We start from the raw sequence: 21,462 nt of genomic DNA, 5'->3' as shown, positions 1-21,462 counted from the left end.
CCCGCGGCCAGCACCGTATGAGCCATCACGGCGCGGCACCGATGCGACGCCGTTCCCCTCGTGCATTAATTCTGCCGTGCAATAAATCATAATCGCGCACACACCCCGCTAAAGAGACCGCAAATCTCCCTGCACAATGGCTGCCATACAATGAGGCACGGGGCAGACGGGGTGGAGGAGCTGGGTCCGTCCCCAGCACGCTCCCAGCCCCGGTCCAAGCATCTCCATCGCGTGTCTCCGCCCGGGCACCCCAGCAACGAGAAGGGTTTAGGGGTGAAAGTGCCCTCCCAGGACAGCAGGAGAGGAAGCAAGGAATGGGCAGAATGGGAAAAAAGGCTCGGGTTTGTCCCCAGCACCCTGCACGCCTCGTTCCCCAGCCCACATCCCACCAGAGGGAATTCCCCACGGCATCCAGAGGCTCTCCATAAACCCCCAGCTCCCTCCTGATGCCTCCTGAGCCAGAACCCAGTGGGACCCACGTTTCCCTTCTCCTCATGTCCTGTCCTGACACAGGGCCATGGTGTCGCCCCGGATCAATGCCCTGTGCCACCACTCCCCCTTCCCAAACAAGCCACAAACCCAGCATGTGGCTTCTTACCACAGGCACAAGGCTGATTTTGCCCATTTCCCATGTAAGGGGACAAAATCCCCCATTTCCCCCAGGTCCATTATTACAGCCTGAAGACGAACAGCTTGCCACGATCTATTTCTGAGGAAGCCACGCTGGAATTTTCCCCCTTTCTGCGTGTTTCCCTTTCACCTTTCCAGGCCCTCCCCAGGCTCCGTGCCAGGCACAGCATCGGGGCAGCGGTGCCGTGGGGTCGGGGCAGCCGGGGTGACGCTGGGCTCCAGAGGGGAGCCCTGTGACGGGCGAGCAGGAGGCTTTGCCTTAGGATGCTGACTCAAGCGGGGCTCTCATTTACACGGCTGCGAATCCAGATCAACTGCACCGAAGCGGCGGAGCGAGACGCAGCCCGTGGCGTTTTTCCTTTCTCGCATCGGCGCGAGGCTCTGACCCCGATTCCTGAAATTCATCTTTGCCCGGGTTTCCGAGTCAGAAGCTCCACGTTCCTGGTTTGTGCTCAGCGGCTGACGAATGCAGGGGTGGTTTCATCATCTGCCTCATGGCTCTTGTCGCTGGCTGCCGCAGCAAGGTCTGGTGTGTGACCGTGTCCCTGCTGCACACCCTGCCCCGAGCTGAGGAGGTTTCCCCGCGGCTCTGAGCTGCTCCCTGCTCTGGGGGCTGCCGTGCCTGAGGCAGGAGGGGTTAAACACAGGGCAGGGACACTTTGCTGGAAAGCAGCACCCTTCCAACACACGCACGGGGTTATCACAGGGCAGAGCTGCTGATTTTTGGGGACACCCCCCAGCAGACCCCCCACAACCACTCGGGGACCCCAGCATGGAGCGGAGAGGCGAGCACAGCACCATCCGAAAGAGTTAATGCCCGAACAAGGCTGGGAATGTGTGAAGCAGCATGTGACTGCAGGTGGGGCAGGGCGGAGCGATGAATCACTCCTTTGCTTTTCCTCTTTTCACTTCTTGCTCTTACCTGTCCCGCCGTCCACCCGGCACCGCGCGCGGGCAGGAGCCGGAACAGCCCCGCTGCCGGCCGGGGAGATGCACGGGAGGCTGGCGGAGACGCCGGCTGCCACCAAGCCCACCACCGACCCACTTCTCCAGCACCGATAGCCAAAGAGAGAAGCCAGGCCAAGAATCCCAGCCTTCTGGTGACCCCTGTGAGGCCGTTTTGTTTGTTTGTTTGTTTTGTTTTCCTTTTTTTTTTTTTTGGCTCTCTCGGAGGATGAGAGGCGCGTGGAGCCGGAGGTAGGCGAGGCTGCGGAGCCGCGTGTGCGCAGGGCACAGATCCACCCAGGTGGGGACCGCGGTGCCCCCCGGCTTCATCCCGCTCCCCCCAGACCCAGCAGCAAACCAGAACCCAAATCCCTGAGAGAACAGAGCCTCAGCGGGGCAGGAGCCGGCCGAGAAGGGAGCAGCGTCCCCAGGGCTGCGAGCTGAAGCGGGGAGGGCGAAGCAGAGAGAGTCGCTTATGCAAAGACTGGGGAGTAATTAATTCCTTCTTTATTGCCGACACCCGGCACTTGCCCAACGGACCGAGCTCCCTCCGGAGAAGGAAGCGGCGTGTCGGGGCACCATGGCTTTCTCCCAGGTGCAGTGCCTGGACGACAGCCATGTCAACTGGAGGTCCAGCGAGTCCAAGCCTGAGTTCTTCTACAGCGAGGAGCAGCGCCTGGCCCTGGAGGCGCTGGCCTCCCGCGGCCCCGACGCTTTCTACGAGGTCCTGAAGAAGGAGAACATCAGGGACTTCCTCTCCGAGCTGGAGCTCAAGAAGATCCTGGACACCCTCGAGACCTACGACCCCGGCTCCGAGTACATCCCGCGCCACGGCAGCAGCACCGGGGAGAGCGAGGGCGACGGCGACAGCCAAGGGGACGAGCAGGGGGTGGCCCCGTCCCTGGAGTACTGGCCGCAGAGGTCCGACCGCTCCATCCCCCAGCTGGACCTCGGCTGGCCCGAGACCATCGCCTACCGCGGGGTGACCCGCGCCACCGTCTACATGCAGCCGCCCATCGAGGGGCAGGCGCACATCAAGGAGGTGGTGCGCAAGATGATCTGCCAGGCTCAGAAGGTGAGGTGCGCCCGGGGACCGGGTTGGGATCTGCCCCGGGCTGTCCTGCTTGAGCCCGGATCCCCAGGTCCTGCTCAGCCAGGCGGTCCCGTCCTCTGCCCAAGCCGAGGCATCGGGGTCAGTCTTTGTGGTTTTTTTTCCACGTTCGGTCAGAATAACTGATATTTAGGGATTAGGTTTCGCTGAAGACGATGCTGTTGGTCTGGTCTGATGCACCCCAGGAGCAAAATAATTCTTTCTATAGCCACTGCGGCAGCTTTGCTCGTCCCAGGGTCCCCACAGGGAGAACCGCAGGGCGGTAAAAAGGGTTGAGGTGGTTCCCAGCTCCGAGCCCACGGTCCTGGCCACCCCACGATCCTTATTCCCAGAGCACGGTGCCAACACACGCAGCAACACGCAGGATCTGGAGGAGCTGAGCTCAGCCCTGGGGCAAAGCAGCGACAGGCACCGGTCTCACAGCAGCACGTATGCGAGGGTCGAGGCTGGCTGGCGAGTGCCACGTTGCTCCATGGTGGCCTCATCTGGGCTTTAGGAGAAAAGCTGGCGTGCAGGACAAGCCCCGGGAGATGCTGAAGGGAAGCAAAGCCCCTTTTCGGGGTGGGCTTTTGGTTGAGACCTGTCCTGCCCGTGGCAGCAAACCAAGGAGCAGAGATTTGGGGTGGATGAGCAATGGGGTCAGGCTGGTGGCACGGGCAGGAGGACAAGAGAAGAAGGTGGTGGCGTGCCTTGAAGGCCAGCAGTGCTGGGCAGAGGATCCTGGTGCCCCCCAATGACCCGGTCCCAGCTGGGTGACATTTTCCCCACTGGAAGGACTTTGCGGTGAGCTGCATCCCGTCTGTATGGGAAGGGCAGGGCTGAAGCCTCGTCAAGCCTCGTGCGTGTAGGATGGAGGAGGAAGAGACCTCCCCCATCACAAACAATGTCTCATCTCCGGGTCTTTCCAGCTGCCTCTGCCCCAGCTTTGCCAGCTCCTGCCCGGTTTTGCTTGCTCACTGCTTCCCCCACGCCAGCAGCACCTCCTGAGTCACGCCTGCCTCCCTCCTCCTGCACGGCTGAGTCAGGCTCTGCCCCCGGCACCGTCCCCACCTCCCCTGGGAGCATCTCCAGGCTGCAGGGACGTGGCCGTGGCTGCTCTTGGCACCGTCCCCACGGCGCCAGGCTCTGTCTCCCGGTGGGATGGGAGCTGGGGACACCGGCGGTGGCACGCAGGAGCTGGTGGCTGCTCCCTCAGCAGTGCTGGCTGCCCGGGTAGGCAGGGGGGAGATGTGGGGTCACAGACAGGGGAGGAATCCTCCAGGACAGAAAATGTGGTACAGCAGATAAAGAGGAGCCTGGAAAGCCAAGAAACACAAGAGATAGCCCTGCCACAAATGGGTTGAACTTCAGAGGCTTGAGCAAGTCCTCACCTTGCCTACAGCCCCCCAGGAGATGCAGGGATGAGCACAAGCTTCGAGCCTGCTGTCTGCAGGGTCCGAGCAGAGCAGGAGCTCTGGGGTTTGGCAGATGGGGCTCCTCTGAGCCTCCTAGCCACGGATGGGGTGGCTGAACCTGCGGGTTTGGTGCTGAGCCCTGGTGACCACTGGCTTAGGCACTCCTGGGCACCCCGAGACTTCAGCTGAGGCTGGCGGGCCATGGAGGTGAGAGGGTTCGGCTGAGGAAGCCAGGAGCAGGCACAGGGAGGGTCCAGCTGCCACCCTGGCAGTTGTCACAGAGGTTGGCCACACACCTCTTGGGTCGGGTATCACCTCCCCGAGGAGGTCCCTTGGTGCCGGCCGCTGGTGGAGATGTTTGGCCACCACGCAGGCTGCGCTCGCACAGCAGAGAGGCAGAAGGTGCCAGGAGAGCCAAGGAAAGTCCAGAGCCCACGCAAGCATCGCTGGCACCGGGCAGCCTCCTGGCAGCTCAGAGCCCAGCTGAGGGAGCCGGGATGCAAGGCCGCTTTGATGGGGAGGACGAGCCCATTTGTGTGCAGGAACAAAGCCAAGCGCCGCCGAGTTCAGAGCCTTGGCTTTATTCTGCAAAGAGGCAAATCCAGGCGAGCTGGAGCAGGGGATGCAAATGATCTCCTCCTCACTGTGGGAAGAAAAGGGTGAGCAGAGAGGCAGGATCCTGCTGCCACGGCCGCGCTCTCACAGCAAATCCTCGGGTCTGTGGGCAGGGATGCAGCACAGCACCAAGCACCCCGATGGAGAGCTCCCCTGGGTCTGCCCCGGCACGGCCAGTGCCCTCAATACAAGGCTCCGGTGGCTGCACAGCTCACGGGACTGCTGGGGAGAAAGGTCTGCCTCCTCTCCTCTTCTTCGCTAGATTTTGGCTCGCTCTGACCAGAAACCAGACCAGGCTGAAAACACCATCCTCGGCTAAACACCGCCGGAGACACCGGCGAGCCTGACCTCTCCGCTCCGGAGGTTCCCGGTTGGGATTGTGGTGATTTAATTACCCTCAGCAACTTCCAGCGAAGGTTGGGAGGCCCTATTAATTACTGTTTACAAAACCTTCTGCCATTCCTGGATGAAAGGGTCGACAGGGGAGAGCAATTATTAATGTTACTTGTCCCACCTCTCCCTCTTCCCAACGCGCTTCCTCTAATTGTGCGTTGGTGCCTGCCTAATTTATTAAATGCCCACGTGGGGCACCCCAAAAGTTATTATCTGATGATTCAGAGTGACTTAATAAAGAGCTGCAATTTCCTCTATAAAACATGATCCTGCAGTTTGTGCGCTCATCAAAGCAGCTCAGAAGGACCCAACATCACCTCCCTGCGTCCCAGGCGATGCGGTGCTCGGGGTACCAGCAGCAGATCTTGGCAGCTCTGGGAGCCCAGGAAGGAGAGCATCCAACCATGGATCCGGGGCCTGTCTCCTCTTCTTCGTCTGGATGAATGGCAAAGGGATGGGAAATCTTCCTGGGATGATGCAGTAAGGGCTTTGGGAAGAGGTGCTGCTGTTCCACTGCCGGGGCTTCCCGCAGCCGCCTTCTCCTGGTACCCAGCATTGGTACCAGGCTCTGCACCAGGAGAGGGCACGGGATGAGGGCTGGCAGGCTGCGAGCACAGGAGGGCAGCTGGATGCAGGGATCGAAGGGAACGGCACGGGATGGTGCTGCTCCAGAGCACGCAGACCTCTGTTCTCTGCAGGTTACATCCTGCGCCTGGGCTTGGCCCCGACCCAGCCGATTCCAAGCAAGGAACAAGCACGGGCAGCCCAGGAGCAGATTTCACCCTTGGGGTCCCTGGATGGTCACAGCACGGAGAGCGTGGCCAGGGCTGGCCATGTCCTGCTGGCCCATTTTGCGCCCAGGCAGTGCCTTGGCACGCTGGCCTGGCATCCTGGTGACAAAGCCAGGCCAAGCGTGTCCTGCAGGCAAGACACAGCTGAGGGCAGCAGAGGCACCGAGCGCTGATGGGACGCGCCAGCCCAGCAGGAGGAATTGTGCTGAACGTGTGGGCACGCACCAAGAGCCTGCCCAGGGCAGGTGTCCCTGCTCACCATCCCCAGCAGGAGCAGCGATGGGATGTGGGGACATCACCGCACCCTGCACAGCACCGTCCTGCCCGCAGGGCATCAACCACAAAAGGAAGATGGCACTTTCCTCCAAAATAAGGGCCAGACCCAAGTTCTCCTGGAGAAAACGAGGCGCACAGCGACATGGCCAAAGAGTGCTGGTGTCAGTGGCAGGAGCACGGCATCTGCCCCCAAACCGGCCCATCCAAAGCACCCAGGCAGGGACACGATGTGTGGGGTTGGGTGCCTGCACCCAGGGCTCAGCAGCTCCTCTGGGGTGCTGGGGGCAATGAGGAGAGCCAGGGCCTGAGTGCCATCAAAGCTGCTCATGACATCGGTGAGACACCTGGCCTTCTGCCTCAGTTCCCCCACTGGGACAGAGAGGATGTGCAGAACTCCGGGTGCGCTGAGGAACGAGGACGCGTCCTTCCATGGCAAAAGCTGTCAAGTGCTTGGGGAGGATAAATGGGAATTCAGCTAAAAATGGGAAGTTAACAGCAGGGTGAGGACTGGCAGAGCCACCAGGTCCCCTCTGGCACCTCCCAAAACACCTGAGCACAGCAGAGGGAACCGAGGTGGCCAGGGTGGCACCGCTGGTGGCCCAGACTGGGGACGGGGTGCACGGCCTCACTGCTCGCCCTGCTGCAGAGGAAAGGAAGAGCCAGCAGTGTCACAACGCACAATTCTCCTCCTAATTAGAGCTCTCCGCCTCCTGTGGCACACAACTAATTAAAAGGCAGCTCGGCGCTTTGAGAAGCCCAGACTGGACGTGCCTGAGTGCGCAAGCACCCGCTCCCTTCCCTCCTGAGCAAGCAGCGTCTCGGGGTCCCCTCGTGTCACCCCACGGGGTACCTGTTCCCGTGCCACCAGAGCCCTCCAGGAGCAAACCCCGGCTGCCCCAACACAGGGCACCTCCTGGGGGTGTCCCATATGGTCACAGCCACTCCGAGCAGGAGGAGGCACACGCGGCTGCAGGGCCATCACCACCCTGCCCTGCGCCGCCCCGTGCTGTCACATCCGATGCCATTGTCAAGAAGAAAGGACCCGTGGGCGTGGAGCGGACTTTGGTGCCCGCAGAGGCATTCCCAGAAGAAGCGCAGCGCGTCCCACTGATGCATCTCCACATCACGTGTGGGACTCGCCCTGGCCACGGCAGCAGACGCCCAGGGTACAAAGGCAGCTCCGGCTTTCAGGGGACGGTGACGTTGCTTGTGCTGAACCAAGCTGCTGGCTTGGACGGGTGCTGTCATCCCAGCTCTGCCTTTGCACAGCCCGGGAGGTTTGGGGGGGGCTGGAATGGCCAGAGCACACTCCCAAAAATCAACAGCAAGGATCTGAAACAGCAGCTGGGAGCTGCGCACAGCCAGCGACTTTTGAGCAACCTCATCAGCGCGCAAACAGGCCAGTCCTAAGGGTACCACAAGCTGCTTCAGCTCCTGAATGTACCCCAGGGGTGTCTGGATACTTCCTACCAGTCTCAGAGCCACTTTCAGCTGGTTTTGTCCCTTTTCTCTCCATACAAGCACATATCAGATCCCCAGAGACAGCAGGCACCCTGGAGCGCACAGGACCTTGCCCCATGTACCATGCCCTCGGACAGACAGACAGACAGACAGGCTCGCTGCATCAGGGCTTTCACCTCTGGGAAACTTCTCTATCAGCAAATAGGGCTGAAGCCTCTGGTGCTTGTTAAAGCCTTGTCAATAGGAACATTACCTTTACCCCTTACCCCTGATGTATTCTCACAAACACTTCACACTACATGCTGTTACCAGAGGTGTTTGGTGCCAGCAGAGGGATGGGATTTGGGCCTTTTGCTCTTCAATCCTGGGCTGGCCGCTGCTCAGCTCCTTACAGCCCATGGGGAAAACCCCACTGCCGTGGGAGCAGCTTTGGGGCAGAAACAGCTCTGGCTGCATGGGGATGTAGCACCTCCTGGCTTCGGTGCCAAAGACATTAGGACTTAATCCCAGGCTCCCAGGGAGTGAGGGAGGTGCTTTGGCTCTCATAGAGGGGTTGGATGTGCAGCCTGGACTCATCTCTCTTCTCTTCTCTGCAGGTCATCGCAGTGGTCATGGACATGTTCACCGACGTAGACATCTTCAAGGACCTCCTGGACGCGGGTTTCAAGAGGAAGGTCGGCGTCTACATCATTTTGGATGAGACCAACGTCAAACACTTCCTGCAGATGTGCGAGCGAGCGCAGATGCACGCGGGACACTTGAAGGTAAGGGGGGCCTTTGTCTCAGGAGCCTCTCCACCTCTGGGCTCCGGGGTGATGTGCAGGAGACTGGGACAAACCCGCCTCCAGCTGCAGCTTGTGGGGCTGAAAAGCAAGGGGTGAATTTGTGCGATTCCTGCTGAAAGCCCTCCAAGAGCTCCCAAAGAGCTCTTCTTGACCCATGCTGCAGCTCCAAGGCAGTGCCAGACGAGCTAAGTCCATTTATCCCATAGCCGATGCCCAAATCCAACAACAACAGCATGGGGGGGAATGGTGGAGAGATGAGTACGTGGATTTCCATCCATGTCCCACCACCACGGCTGCACATCCCCAGGGTGCCCGTGGTGCCCTGCTCATGCAGGGTAGACACAGGGTGTTGCAAAGCACAGGGACGAGCCCGCGAGCTCAGCTCCTGCTGCCAAATCACCCAGCAAGAGGCAGGATGCCGCGCCAGGGCTGGATCCGTGCCGTCGCCAGCCCCATCCTGCTCCTGCCCTGGGGACAGGACCAGCAGGAGCAACCACCAGCTGGTTCTCTCGCTTTCGGGCCTTCCCGCAAGTCGGAGGCTGGAATTAAAAAACGAGACTTTCCCCTTTCCCGGGGCCTCCGCCCCAGCGCGGGGCCGGGAGCGGAGCAGGGAGGCGCCCACGCCACCCGCGCCCCGGCGCCTGCCCGGGATGCTCTCAGCGGGCGGCACGACGCCGGCCCCGGCTGGCAGCGGCACCGCGCACGCCGCGGTCGCCCAGCCCCAGAGGCACCAGCGCCTGACTTTGCTCCTGTGCACGAGTCCTGTTGGGAAATTTGGAAGATGGAGCGGCGCAGGGAACGTCTGGAAGCGCAGGGCTCATCCCCTGGCCCCAAGTGCCCCAAATTCCTGCCCCAGCAGCAGGATGGGGCCACAACATGAAGCACAGCTGAACCGATGGCTCAGGCACGAGGTTTAGCTTTGCACAGACTCCCCCTGTACACACCGTGCTGGGGCTCAATGAGCAGAGCAAGAAGACAGTGATGCTGTGCACAAGATGTGACAAGATTGGGATTACGTTTTAACCCAGATCACGGGTAGCACCTTGCAAGAGCTTGCAGGAAAACTCGCGGCATGGCACGCATGCTCTGTGCTGTAAAGAAAACAACCCAGCACCGTGCTCTGCCAAAGCAGAGGCAGAGAAAGGGGCAGAGAAGCGGTTCCTTCAGTGCTGAGGGGACGCCTGGCCCAGTTGTCCCCATCCCCGGGTGCCCAGGCACCCACCGCAGCACCCCACAGTTTCACTTTGGGGCTGGCAAACACCCGCGGGCACTGGGCGCCGTGCCCGCAGCTGGGCACGGAGGTTGTGCTTCCTCGCCTGACGTCAGCCGGCTGCACGGATCAGGGTGCCAAATGGCTCACGGGGAGGCCCCTGCCTGGGCAAGCTCTCTCCAAATTTTCCCCACGGTGAAGGCAAACAGCGGGCTGAGCAGGAACATGCAGGAGCCACGTAATGCCAGCGTGAGCTAGGCTGGAGCGGGGCCGTGATGCTGCGTGAGCTTGGGGACCCGTGCCCAAGGGAGGGGACACGGCGGTGGCACTCACAGGCTGGCCCAGCCTCGCACCGTCCCCATCCAACAGGCCTGGTGGCTCCACTTAATTGCTGCTCGGGACAATTAACGCAGCCACAGCTGAGCTTCCCTGGGCTTTTACCCACGTCCAGGCTCCCCGGAGAGGCCGGTCTCCTCCAGCCTGCCTCCGCTCCCAGACCAGAAAAGCCAGCGCTGACGCACGCCGGGCTGTTCATGCATTCGCAGCCTGCTGGCAGGACTGGAAAAGCAGGAGAACATCTGCAGAGCTCGGCAAATGTCTCAAAGTTGTGACTCGCCACACACCGCTCGTTGCAGCCAGCTTGCTGGAACGGCGTTCGGCAGGGCAAGGAGGCTGTGAGGAAACTAGGGCAGTGGCTGGGAGCTGCTGCGTAAGCCAGGAGATGCTAACGAGATGAACGTCGTTATCTCGGTGCCTTCTGCGCTTTGCAATTAGCGAGCCAGCTTGGGCAAGGCAACCGCTTCGTTGAGCAAGGGCAGGTGTTTGGGGTGTGATTCAGCCCCGCCGCGCAGCACCTCTCCGGCTCGGCAGCCGGGCGCACGCTTGTTCCCCCCCCTTTTTTTGGGGGGAAGAGATTAAATAAACAGATCTTACCCAACTGCGGCGAGGGGAAGGCGAAGGCAGCCGGCACCCTGCTGCCAGGGAGCTTTGTTCCCCTGGGTGTTACCCAAGAAAAACCCAGGCTGCTTCATGCCTTGGTGCGCAGATTTGGCGGAGAGCGAGAGAGGGAGAGGTCGGCGCCGCGGGGATGCTGGCGGTGGGCAGAGGTCCCAGCGAGCACTTGTTTGGGTGCAGCGTCACCGCTGCAGTGCTATCAGCAGCCCCACGAGCAGGAATGGGCATTGCCTCGGCGTGTCCCCCCCATCCCCATCCCCACAAAAGCCATGGGAATCCCCTGGGCACAGCAATCCGAAGGGCACCAGCTGCCAGCCACCAGGTAAAAATGCCAAAGCTCAACAACAAAAACAACAACAAAAATAAAAATCAAATCACCAAAAAAAAACAAACTTTGCCACTCAGCATGCACAATTTCCCTGAAACCTGGTCAGGAACTCCTTAGCTTTTGCACCACGCTGCAAACAGCTTCCAATCACTGTCCCTTCTGCTGGGAGAAAGGAGAGAGGAGAGCCCGGGGAAGCAGCTGAGGAAGGCTCCAGGTGGGGAGGAATTTTTTTTGGGGGGGGGAGGGAAGAAATACTTTCATTGCTTTTTTTGTTTTTAGTCTTTAAAAAAACAGAAGATCTAAGGGCATGACCTAATGCTGACACAGTGCCTTTAGCAACAGCCTTAGCAACATCCCAGCAGAACGGGAGGAATGAGGGCGCTTTCCTAAAAAAAATGTTTTCTCCACACCCAAGGGAGCCCGCTCTGCTGTTCGCTGTGAATGACGCTGTCTGCTCAGCTGCAAAAGTTTTCTTGTCCCTCGGTGTTGAAGGAAAATCACTGAGGCAGCAGAGGGATGGGAGAGCAGCACGGTGCTTGCAGAGCTGGGGACACCCAGCTCTCGGCTGCCTGCGTGGGGTCCCTGTGGGTGCAAGTCCCTACATTTCCTTTCCCAATGGTATAAAGATGCTGCCCCACTGTTTTTTCCCACTCACCCCTAAAAACCAGGGCGAGATGCTTGGATTTAGGCACAGAGCAGACCCAAGGGGAATCCCCAGGCAGAGGACAGCGATCCCACTGCCATCGGGTCCACGTGCACCGTGCCAGGGCCGGCACCATCCCCTGCAAACACCTGCAAGCCCCAGGGGGGGAGGAGGGCAGGAATCACCTCTTCCACGGTGGCATTTGCATAGATGGCAGATGGAAAGTGCTCGGCAGCATTATCACACGCTGCTTACCCGCAGTCGTGGGCAGAGCTGGGTTCAAGAGGTAGAAAACACGGTCGGGCGCACGGGGAAAGCAGGAAATTCTTGACGCCGGGTCTCTGGTTCAGCGCGTGGCCCTGGGCAAGTTATTTTATCTCTCCATCACTGAGGTCTGTGAGCAGACCGTGAAGAGCATTTCCCACTGCTCGGCGGGGTTGTGAAATGGAAGCGGGGGCCGAATGCTGCTCTGAAAGTCGGCTCGGTGTGGGGCCGGAGCGAGCATGGGGACACCCCTTCTGGTCTTACCCCACCACCTCCCGGCCCCACTCACGGCCCTGCCTTTTGCTTTGCAGAACCTGCGGGTCCGCAGCACGGGGGGGACGGAGTTCTTCACGCGCTCGGCCACCAAGTTCAAGGGGGCTTTGGCCCAGAAGTTCATGTTCGTGGATGGAGACCGGGCCATGTGCGGATCCTACAGGTAACCGGCGGCGTCTCCTCCTGCCCACCCTGCAGAGGCATTGCCAGAGCACCAAGAGGGACCTGCGTGGTCCAACCCCCAGTCCCTGTCCCAGGCTTGTTCCCCCACCTAACCAAGGGCACTCGGCGCTGGAGCAGGACCCGAGGGTCCCCACCAGCCCGTGGCCAGGACTTGGGCACCCCGTGGGGTCGGTGGGTGCACCGAGTGCTGCTGCCAGCAGACACAGTGATGGTAACACGTGGCACCGAGCATGGGGAGGGACAAATTCCAAGCCACAGCCAGCACCAGCACTCGCACTGACCTCAGATTTTCCTGTTAAATATTTACAACCTGAAGCGTTTTTACAGTTTGTCTGAACAAAATCTTGTTTTGGTAGAAATAGGTCGGTTTTCAGCTCTATGGGACAAATTTCATAAACGTGAAAATGAGGCATTTGCTGCTTTCTGGCCAGAACAAAACAAAAACACAAATCCCTTTTCTTGACTAACCTAATTTGAAAAAGGAAAAGTGGCCAACCCTAAAGCAAGAAGGCAACTGACCCACACCAATTACCTTCTATTTTCATTTCAAGTCCCAGTGAGCTCAAGACTCCAGGCTTTCATTCCCATCTGGGATGGGAGCTTCTTTTCAACCTCATCAATATTAATTTTTATAGCAAGACCATGTCCTTCCTCGCCCTGTTAACTCCCCCAGGGAAGAGCCGTGTTATTTACCAGCGAGCGCTCAGAGTTTCCAACATTTTCCTTTCCAGCTTCACCTGGTCGGCAGCGCGGACGGACCGAAACGTCATCACGGTGCTCTCGGGCCAAGTGGTGGAGGCGTTCGACAAGCAGTTCCAGGAGCTGTACCTCATGTCCAAGGGCGTGAGCCTCAAGTCCATCTCCATGGGCCAGGAGCCCGAACCCGAGCCCGTAACGCTGCCCTCCGTCGTGCCGGTGACCCCGGCCAACGCCGTGGTGAAGAAGCTGATAAACCCCAAATACGCCTTGGTGAAGGCCAAGAGCGCGGACCAGATCAGCAAGACTTCCTCCGAGAACCAGGACAAAAACCAGAAGACGGACAACAAGGGCAAAGCCCTGCCCGAGGGCCAGGCAGGAGACCGGCACGGCGAAGCGGCTGACCTCTCCCTGCTCATCCACCCCGGCCTCCTGAATCTGGAGAAAGCCAACATGTTCGACTACCTGCCCACCTGGGTGGAGCCCGACCCCGAGCCCGGGAGCGAGGTCTTGGGTTACATCAACATCATCGACCCCAAGATAAAGAACGTGAAGCTCTCGCAGATGAACCGCATCAAAGTCTGTGACGTCTCCCAGGCCAGCGCGCAGCACCGGCAGATGCTGAAGTTCAGGGAGCTGGAGGCCAAGAGGAACTCAGACCAAGAGCCACCCCCGGTGTCCCCCTGCCCCAGGCAGACCCCGCAGGTCCCTGCAGAAGCTCCTGTGGTGCCCAGCCCCATTGAAGGCAGCAGCTGGGTGATGAATCAAGGGGGGACATCGGCCGCTCCGCCGCTCAGCCACCGCTTGAAGCCACCCGAGGAGACACCCGAAGAAGCCAAGCCCCCAGTTCCGAAGCCGAGGACCATCCCTGCTGGAAACCTGGTGACCAAAACCATCGTGCCCTGTGACAGCAGTGCTGTCCCCGATGGGGACACACAGCCACCACCAGCCGACCCCATGGTTTCAAGGCAGGAACCGAAGGAGAACCCCAACGGGGCCTCACCAGAGAGCTGCCGTCCCCCTCCGGCAGCGGGGCAAGAGGACAGAGGGCCGCCCTGTGCCCACAATGGGCTGGGGGAAGAGGAAGAGGAGGAGGAGGAGGAGTACATAACCCTGAGCGACCAGGAGAGCTACTCCAGCAGCTCTGCTGATCACAGCTACCGCCGCTCCAACGCCTCCTCCATCTCCGACGAGTACTTCGAGGTGAGGGACCGCTACGGGCCCCTCCGGCGAACCAACTCGGACGTCACCCACAACGGGGAGTTCCTGCCCGTGCAGAGGAAGCTCAGCGACCCCCACATCAGCCGGGGCACCTTCCTCAGCCCGCTGGGGAGCCTCCCGTCCCTGAAGCACGTCCGCGCGGAGGACGCGGCCAAGCGGAGGAGCAACGCGGTGGAGATCAGGTGTGTGCTGCCCCGCGCCATCCTGGACGGCAACAGCTCCTATCCGACCAGCTCTGCACAGGTAGGATGCTCTGCCACAACCTTCTCGCTGTGTGTCCCCATCCCAGAGGCTGCTTCGTCCAGGGGGAGGCTGGTTTTGGTGCCAGATCCCGCGTGCGGAGGTCACGCTCCCCGTGCAGGGGAGCATCGTCCCCTTTTACCACCACCCAAGAGGTGCTGGTGGCCGGGGAGATGGTGGCCATGCCACAGCCCCCTGGGTATCCAGGAGTGCAGAGAGGAGGATTTTGGGGATTAAAAAGAAATCCCATGGCACAGGCTGTGCCCTGAGCCACACGGCCCCATCCTATCACCCACTAGCGGCGGCACCGTGCCCAACCAGGGACAGGCTGTGCGTGCAGGCGTGTCCCTCTCCGTCTTGTTTTCTGGCTCCTCGCACAGGTGATTAGCATCAAAGCACGGCGCTCGGACATGTAATTAGGCGGAGCAGTGCAGCAGGGGCCATCTGAGTGATCTGAGCACGGAGCAATGCCACCAGCTGCTCCCTGAGCTGCTGGGCACGCGGTGTCCGCCGGGCGGGCAGGGGGAGCACAGGGACAGCCCCCACAGCAAGTGTCACCCAAGGCACTGATGCCACCCGTGTGGCCCCAGCTGAGCCACCAGGTCCCAGCTAATCTGTGTTTACGGGGAATTAACCGAATTAGTCCAGAGTCCGCCCGCCACTCCCTGCCCCAGCCTGGGCTCAGAGCAGGGCTTTGCTTCAGCGCCTGACCTCCCCGCGGAGCTGAGCCCTCGCTGCACGGCTCCTGCAGGAATTTGTCCTGGGCTCCTTATGGAAGGTAATTGAGGTCTTGTAATGGCTGGGAGAGCGAGTGCTCAGCTGATGGAAGCGTGCAGAGGGTAGTTTATCCCGTGTGTAATGACAAAAACCCAAATAGTCCTGGGTTAACGCTGTAGAAACCTCTAATCTGAGGTGAGGTCAGAACAGCAACAACACAAGAAGGTCCACAGATGGGTCCCAACAAGAGCTTTCCTAGAAAATTCTGCAGCTCTCCACCTGAAATCATCCTTCTCCAGCTCCTGGCCTCCCCTAGAGCTTGGAGTAAAACCATACAACACACTGCAAATTGCTCTTTTTGCTCCCATTTTGGACAGCGTTAGGTATCTCCCACCATCAACCCCACCAAAGCTTCTTATTTTGGGTCCATATTTCTCATATTCAGCTCTCAAGCGCTGTCCTATAGCACGATGCAGACACTACCAGGCTCACTCAGGATGAACACATTTTTCATCCCGTTGAAAAGGCAGCACCAGGTTATCCCTGGAGCATTTCAGCGCCCAAATACACACCTGGATGCTGAGGAGAGTGGCACAGGCTGGTGCACGGTGACCCCAAGCACAGCACCGGGCACACTCACATCCCGCCATGCCCCTCTCCAGCCCCCTGGGTCTGGCACACCAGAGACCCCCAGAAAATCCCCAGCGCCCCGCTCCCATCCCTCACGCACACGTTTGCTCGGCTCCTGCAGCTCCGGGTCCTTACCTGGGTACAGGACCCTGCTGATCATCCCCGGCATGATGATGATGAACAGGGGCAGCATCTTCAGGTAGCTGGCCAGGATGGAGCCAGCCTTGGCGTGGCTCAGGCTCTTGGCAGAGAGCGACCGCTGGACGATGACCTGCGGGGAGGCAGGGGCACGGCTGAACCCCCACCAAGCGTCCCCCTCCCTGCCAAACCCCTCCAATGCCTCCCCAAAAAAGTGCCCGTCTGCTCTCCTCCCAGCTCAGCTCCATAGAAATGCTGATAATAAGAGGGCTCGGGCTCTCCCCAGGGATGAACTCAGCACCCAGCAGGATTTGGCTGCTCCTGTGCAGTCAGGAGGAACCAGCACCGGGTTGGGGAGCTGGTGAAGGCATCATTTAATGCCTCTGAGAGCCAGAGAATGCCAGGAGCTGCAGGAGACACTTGCACCACGTTGGGCACATGGTGCTTGAGGAGGGAGAGGAGCTGGATCACCTGTAACCTACCCACCTGCGAACATCTCAGCCCACACGAGGACCCCACTTTGTTCTAAGCATTGATTTTAACCAGTCTAACGTAACAAACCCCTTCCAACCCAGCACTAACTGCTTCGGTGCAACCCTCCTGGCCAAAACGACCACAGCGCGGGTGCAGAGGTCGCCGGGGTGCCCACCCCAACCACCGGGGTGATGCCAGCAGCACCACGGGGGCACAAGGCATCCTGCACGGCCGGCTCTGCGGCTCCAGCCTGGCCATCGGCTCCTGCTGGATGGGATTTTGCCCCGGTACATCTGCACAGGGCGCTGGTCCACCCCCGGACTGCAGCACCAACATGCCCAGAGACAAGGATCTGGTGACCACAGCCGTGTGCTGAGACCAGCACTGGGATGAACGGTGCTGGGAGCCCTTCTGAGCCTCTCTCCCAGCCCAGGGTCACCCAACGCTGTGCACCCTCGCCTCCTCGCCCACCTCCCTCTCTCCCAGCCCCCCCAAATTTCCCTCTCACCTCGGTGGCCGCCTCGGTCTGGGTTTTGGGGGCTGCTGGGCATGAAGGCAGCACTTTGGTGATGAACACGGGTTCTGCTGGGAATGGAGACCCAGGTCTTGGGGGCATTGCTGTGGTTGGGGACAGCCCCAGGGTGTCCGAGCAGGGCAGTGCAGCTGTCCTTAAAATGCTGCCTCGCCACCAGGGCGCAGGAACCTCCTAGCCCTACCATGTACTGGGCACTCAAAACCTTAAATCGTGGGGGGAGACCTTCCCCAGACAGTGGGACACCACAGGAGTAATGAGCTGTCACCAGCCTCAGGAGGATTTGGGCACGGGTCTTGGGCAGCCAGCAGCCAAGGGACTCATCCATGAGGACCAATTTCATGGCACCCAAGCGTAAAGGGGTGTCCATCCAGGGGACCGGTGTCCTTACAGCAACCACAGGTCATTTTTTTTTCTCTTTTTCTGCCCTTTAACAAACAGGGGACGCACATCTACCGCTACCTACCCAGGAACCCTGCGGGCAGAGAGCAAGGCAAGGAGGTCTCCTGCTCCCCACCGTGCGAGAAACCCCTGGGGGCCGGCAAGTACAGAGGGGACGGAGCCGAGCCCAAAAAGACCATTGCGGGCAGCCAGCCCTACTGGCAGAGCAAAGCCTTCAGCCCCAGCAAGCCGGCACGGCCCAGCCACCTCTCGCCCAGCAAGCCCAGGGTGGCCGGCAAGCCCCTGACCTCCCTGCCAGAAATCCAGAAGGCAGCCGAGGAGATGAGGACGCCCCTCGGCATCCCGCTCTCCAAGCTCTCCCAGTCCAAGCACCTCAAGAACAAGGTCGTGGCAGCGCCGGGTGCTCCCAGTGACTCCAAAAAGAAGCCCCCCGAGCCCACCAGCCAGAAGGAGCAGTAGGTGAAGCCACGGGTGGACGCGCTGCGACTCGGGGCGGGGGAATAGCGTTTACATTTACCTGGTCGGTGCACCAGTACCACGCGGCCATGATAGACAGCCCGAACGTCATCCCAGTCCACGGCAGATCTCCAGAGACTGGGTCTCGGAAGAGGTGCATGGCATCCGCTCGGGGCAGGTGGCAGGTCGTGTTGGGCACAATCTTGGACGGCACGGCTCTTAAGTAGGCCTCTTCCAGGTTGGGGTAGCCTCCGATCTCATTAAAAGCTGGAAGGCATCATCGGGGGAGGCTGGTTAGAGCCCGGCAAAACCCGCTCGCCTCCGAGCTGAGCTGACAAAACACGCTCGAGGACTCGTTGTTGAGAACTGCTGCCCCTCCTGGCCCCCTTCCCACCGAGGGAAGGCTCGCAATCGTATTTTATTCTAGTTATTTAAGAGACTCTTCTACCATTTTGCACAGCAGGTCCCGCGGCGGGCTGCCCTCCCTCGCGAGGGTGACCCACATCCCGGGACAAAGGCTCCTCAAGGGACCCACCTCTTTTGACTTCGTACTGTAAAAGCAACCTGTTATTAAAGCACCCCGGTCCCGAAGCACAGGAAACTCACCTAGGACTATTAAAATTGAAAATTAGCTAGCCTTTGCTTTGACTCGCTGCGGCTCAAGGTGCCTTGGCACAAGCGTCTGGCCAAGCACTTTCTTCCCCTCTGAGCACTCCCCAGCTCCTCCCTCCACCCTTAAGCCTTCAGCTTGAAGTCCAACAGAACAGAAAAGTCCCTTTTCACTGCGTTCTTCCTAGGAAACAGGATCTTTAGCCTGAGCACTGCTCAGGATTACGTGCCAGGAGCAAGCCCCAGCAAGCTCACCCCCGAGCCCTGCGCAGCTGCCTTGGCGCTCCTCCTGCCCTGGGCTCTCCGTGCTCCCCCCACCACCATCTCCCCACTCTGGGGGGCACAGGATGAGCCCTGCTTCACCCCCCTCTGCCAGAAGTAGGATTTGGGAGCCAGCAGCATCGCTTTTTGGAGGAGGGAGGGTTGGGAGGCACCCACCTTGCTCCCCCTGCCACCCACGCAGCACCCTGGAGGGGGCGAGCGAGTGGGTGGGCGCGCTGGCACCCTGCACCCACGGTGGCTGCTCATGCTTGGGAGAGGAGAGGGGACCCCAGAACCATGTGGGGCTCATGGAGGGGGCATTGTACAGCTCCCTCTGGTGAGGAGCCAGGCTGGGGGGCGAGGAAGGGGCTTCACTAAGGGCTGCAGAAGGTCCCAGCACCAACTGGGGGCTGCTTGTGGAGAGCAAGGCTCTGCGCTCAGACTTGGTTTGGGTGCTGGGAGGAGGAATCCCTTTGCTTTACCACTCGGAGACACAGCTCAGGCTCCAAGCAAGGCCCAGAGCATCCCTGGGTGGTTCCCCCCAGGTCCAGCATCCCCACACCCCTCCCAGCCACAGGCAGTGCCCAGCAATTCCCCATTTCCAATATTCCCTCCCCGCTCCCCTGTCCGAGGGCAGCACCCCCTGCAGAACTCTTGCTTCCAGCACCGACCCGCAGCCCTGACCCCTTCCCCATGACCCAAGACTTTTGGGGTGCTTGGAAAGGGGCATCACACCCCCCAGCCCCCTTTGCAAGCCACCCCTCCCGGTATCTCACAAGGAGGGAGCATTTGCAAACCGCTTCTGCTCTTGTGCAAGCAGACCTGGCGCCTCTCCAGCGCGTGGTTTATCCAGGCACCGGCTACTCCCAAGCTTTGCATGGGCGTTGGGCACCAACAAAGGCCTCTCCAGAGGCAGAGGCTGAGTGCTGAAAGCAGAGATTCGCGCCCGGGGGTGCGGACCTGCTCCCTTTCCAAAAGGTGTCAGGAGGCAAGTCGCAACACCTACGCCTGCTCACACGGAAGGAGCAGGGCGAGGAAGCCGGGGCAGCGAGAAGGCAGCCTGCAGACGCAGGGATCCTGCCCGTGTGCTCCACCAGGAGAAGGGGCCCTGTGGTCAGTGCCAAGCGGACACGGTGAGGGCTGCGGGATGGTGCTGGAGCTGAGCAGAGCCACCACCAGGACAGCCACATCTGTCCCCAGGCCCTCAGTGGTCTGTGACCCCCTCTGTCCGTGCCCACACGTTCTGTGAAGCACACCCAGGAGCATCCACACACCCCGTGCTGTCCTCCCTGGGGAAACGTGAGCCTGGGCAGCAGCAACCCAGAGCTGTCACAGGCTAACAGGCGAGCAGCAGCAGCTCTGGCACAGTTGTCACGACCTAAAGATTCAAACAGGGCAAAATCACGGAGAGCATCCTTTATTGGCATCCCTGATGGACCGACCACCTTCGAGTGGGCTCTCCCGACACCAAGGAAGGAGCTGCGTGGCCAGCAGCCTGCCTGTTTGATCCCCCGGATCAGTGACTCTCCCAAACACCACCCCCCCTGCGCACACACCTCGCCGTGCCGAGCAGGTTGGCGCATCTCGAAACAGCTCAGCCGTGCGGCGGCCGCGGGGCATTTTCCAGGCCATGCCTGCCTGCCTGCCCTCCTCCTCCCGCTCTGCCGCCTCGCAGCCAGCCAAGAGCACAAGACAAAAGCCTCGGAGAAGCTCCCGGGCAATTAGAGAGCTTCAGACAACGATCAGCAACATCCAAGCACCTCATCTGACGTGGGCTGCGGCCGCGGTGCCGAGCTGTTTGGGCAGCTCCCCTGCCTGGCACGGGCCCCCGCTCCTGCTGGGGTGGTTGCTGTTATCGGTGCTTCTCTGGGAAGGGGAGAACCTTCCCTCGCTTTCCTCCCCTTTGGGAAAGCAGAAGCCTCCAAATAACTGTCCTTTCACTTGGTTTTTGTACGTGAACAGCGCCCTGCCAGCAGCTGTGGCCGTGCTGGCGGCAGTGCCCTGCTGCTGTCCCCACCACGGTGACATTTCACAGCCCGGACAGACTCCTCTGGGTCAGAACCATCTCAGGAGCACCTCTGGGGATCGTCCTCTTCAAACACCGAGCTGGGACCTAACCCAGCCAGCTCTTACCTCTCACGGCCAGCACGATGGCTCCGAGGACCATGATGAGGGTCTGCAGCGTGTCGGTGTAGATGACGGCCGCCAGCCCCCCTGCAAGGAGCAAGGCACAGCTCTGTCAGCACCCCTTGGGCTCGGCTCAGCCGTGCAGCCCCAATAAAGGCACCCACACACACCTGGATCTGCCTTGGCCCCTCCAGCACCGCAGTGATGGGGCTGTGGCCCCTGGGGAGCAGGGGAGGGCGGCCAGGGGACACGGCTCCACGTCCCCACACAGCTGGGAGGACACAGGACAGCCCCAGCCCCCCCATCCTTTGGGTGTTAGGGCAGCAGGGCACACTCAGGACACCCCTCCATCACTCATCCCACTTCTCCTTAATGCTGCCTCCATGGCATGCCCCTCAGCTCTTTCCCCCAATCCTTTAATTTAATTTTTCCAGCACGTAATGTTTTTTGGGGTCCCCTTCTCCACCCAGCCCATGGTATTTCTCCCTTCCCATCCCAGGCTCCCCATCAGTTCCCACTGCAAACCCGGGGCTCATTCACCCAGCCAGAAAGCAAGCGATCACCAGGCCAAAAAAAAGGCACCAAGAAGTAGCGGGCCTGCAGAAAATGGGTCATAATCTGAACCCGTTTCAACCCAAATCCCTGATTCATTCACATCCAGGCAGCTCCGGGCTCTGCCCTGCCCCAGCCGTGCCTGGGATCC

The 21,462-nt window shown here is 60.4% G+C and overlaps 2 protein-coding genes across 3 annotated transcripts in view; one reads left to right on the top strand and one right to left on the bottom strand.

The window, feature by feature from the left end:
* Positions 1 to 21,462, bottom strand: part of SLC5A10 (solute carrier family 5 member 10) — a gene marked incomplete at its 5' end in the record, with an annotated part of 35,300 nt that overhangs the window by 6,250 nt on the left and 7,588 nt on the right. For both annotated transcript variants that reach the window (XM_082772258.1, XM_082772257.1), the window contains 3 exons: positions 15,896 to 16,031; positions 17,824 to 18,029; positions 20,766 to 20,846. In XM_082772258.1, coding sequence (XP_082628384.1) covers positions 15,896 to 16,031; positions 17,824 to 18,029; positions 20,766 to 20,846 — 423 coding nt within the window. The remainder of the gene's footprint in view (positions 1 to 15,895; positions 16,032 to 17,823; positions 18,030 to 20,765; positions 20,847 to 21,462) is intronic.
* FAM83G (family with sequence similarity 83 member G) lies at positions 1,905 to 17,817 on the top strand. The gene is made up of 5 exons (XM_082772256.1): positions 1,905 to 2,650; positions 8,213 to 8,380; positions 12,112 to 12,236; positions 12,988 to 14,416; positions 17,346 to 17,817. Exons 1-5 carry the CDS (start codon positions 2,156 to 2,158, stop codon positions 17,763 to 17,765), a joined length of 2,637 nt encoding a protein of 878 aa, XP_082628382.1. The 5' UTR covers positions 1,905 to 2,155; the 3' UTR covers positions 17,766 to 17,817.

The sequence above is a fragment of the Aythya marila genome, assembly GCF_965140915.1.
Source record: "Aythya marila genome assembly, chromosome: 15".
Classification (NCBI taxonomy): domain Eukaryota; kingdom Metazoa; phylum Chordata; class Aves; order Anseriformes; family Anatidae; genus Aythya; species Aythya marila.
Note: the sequence above shows the minus strand (reverse complement) of the source record. Positions and strands in the feature narration are given on the sequence as shown.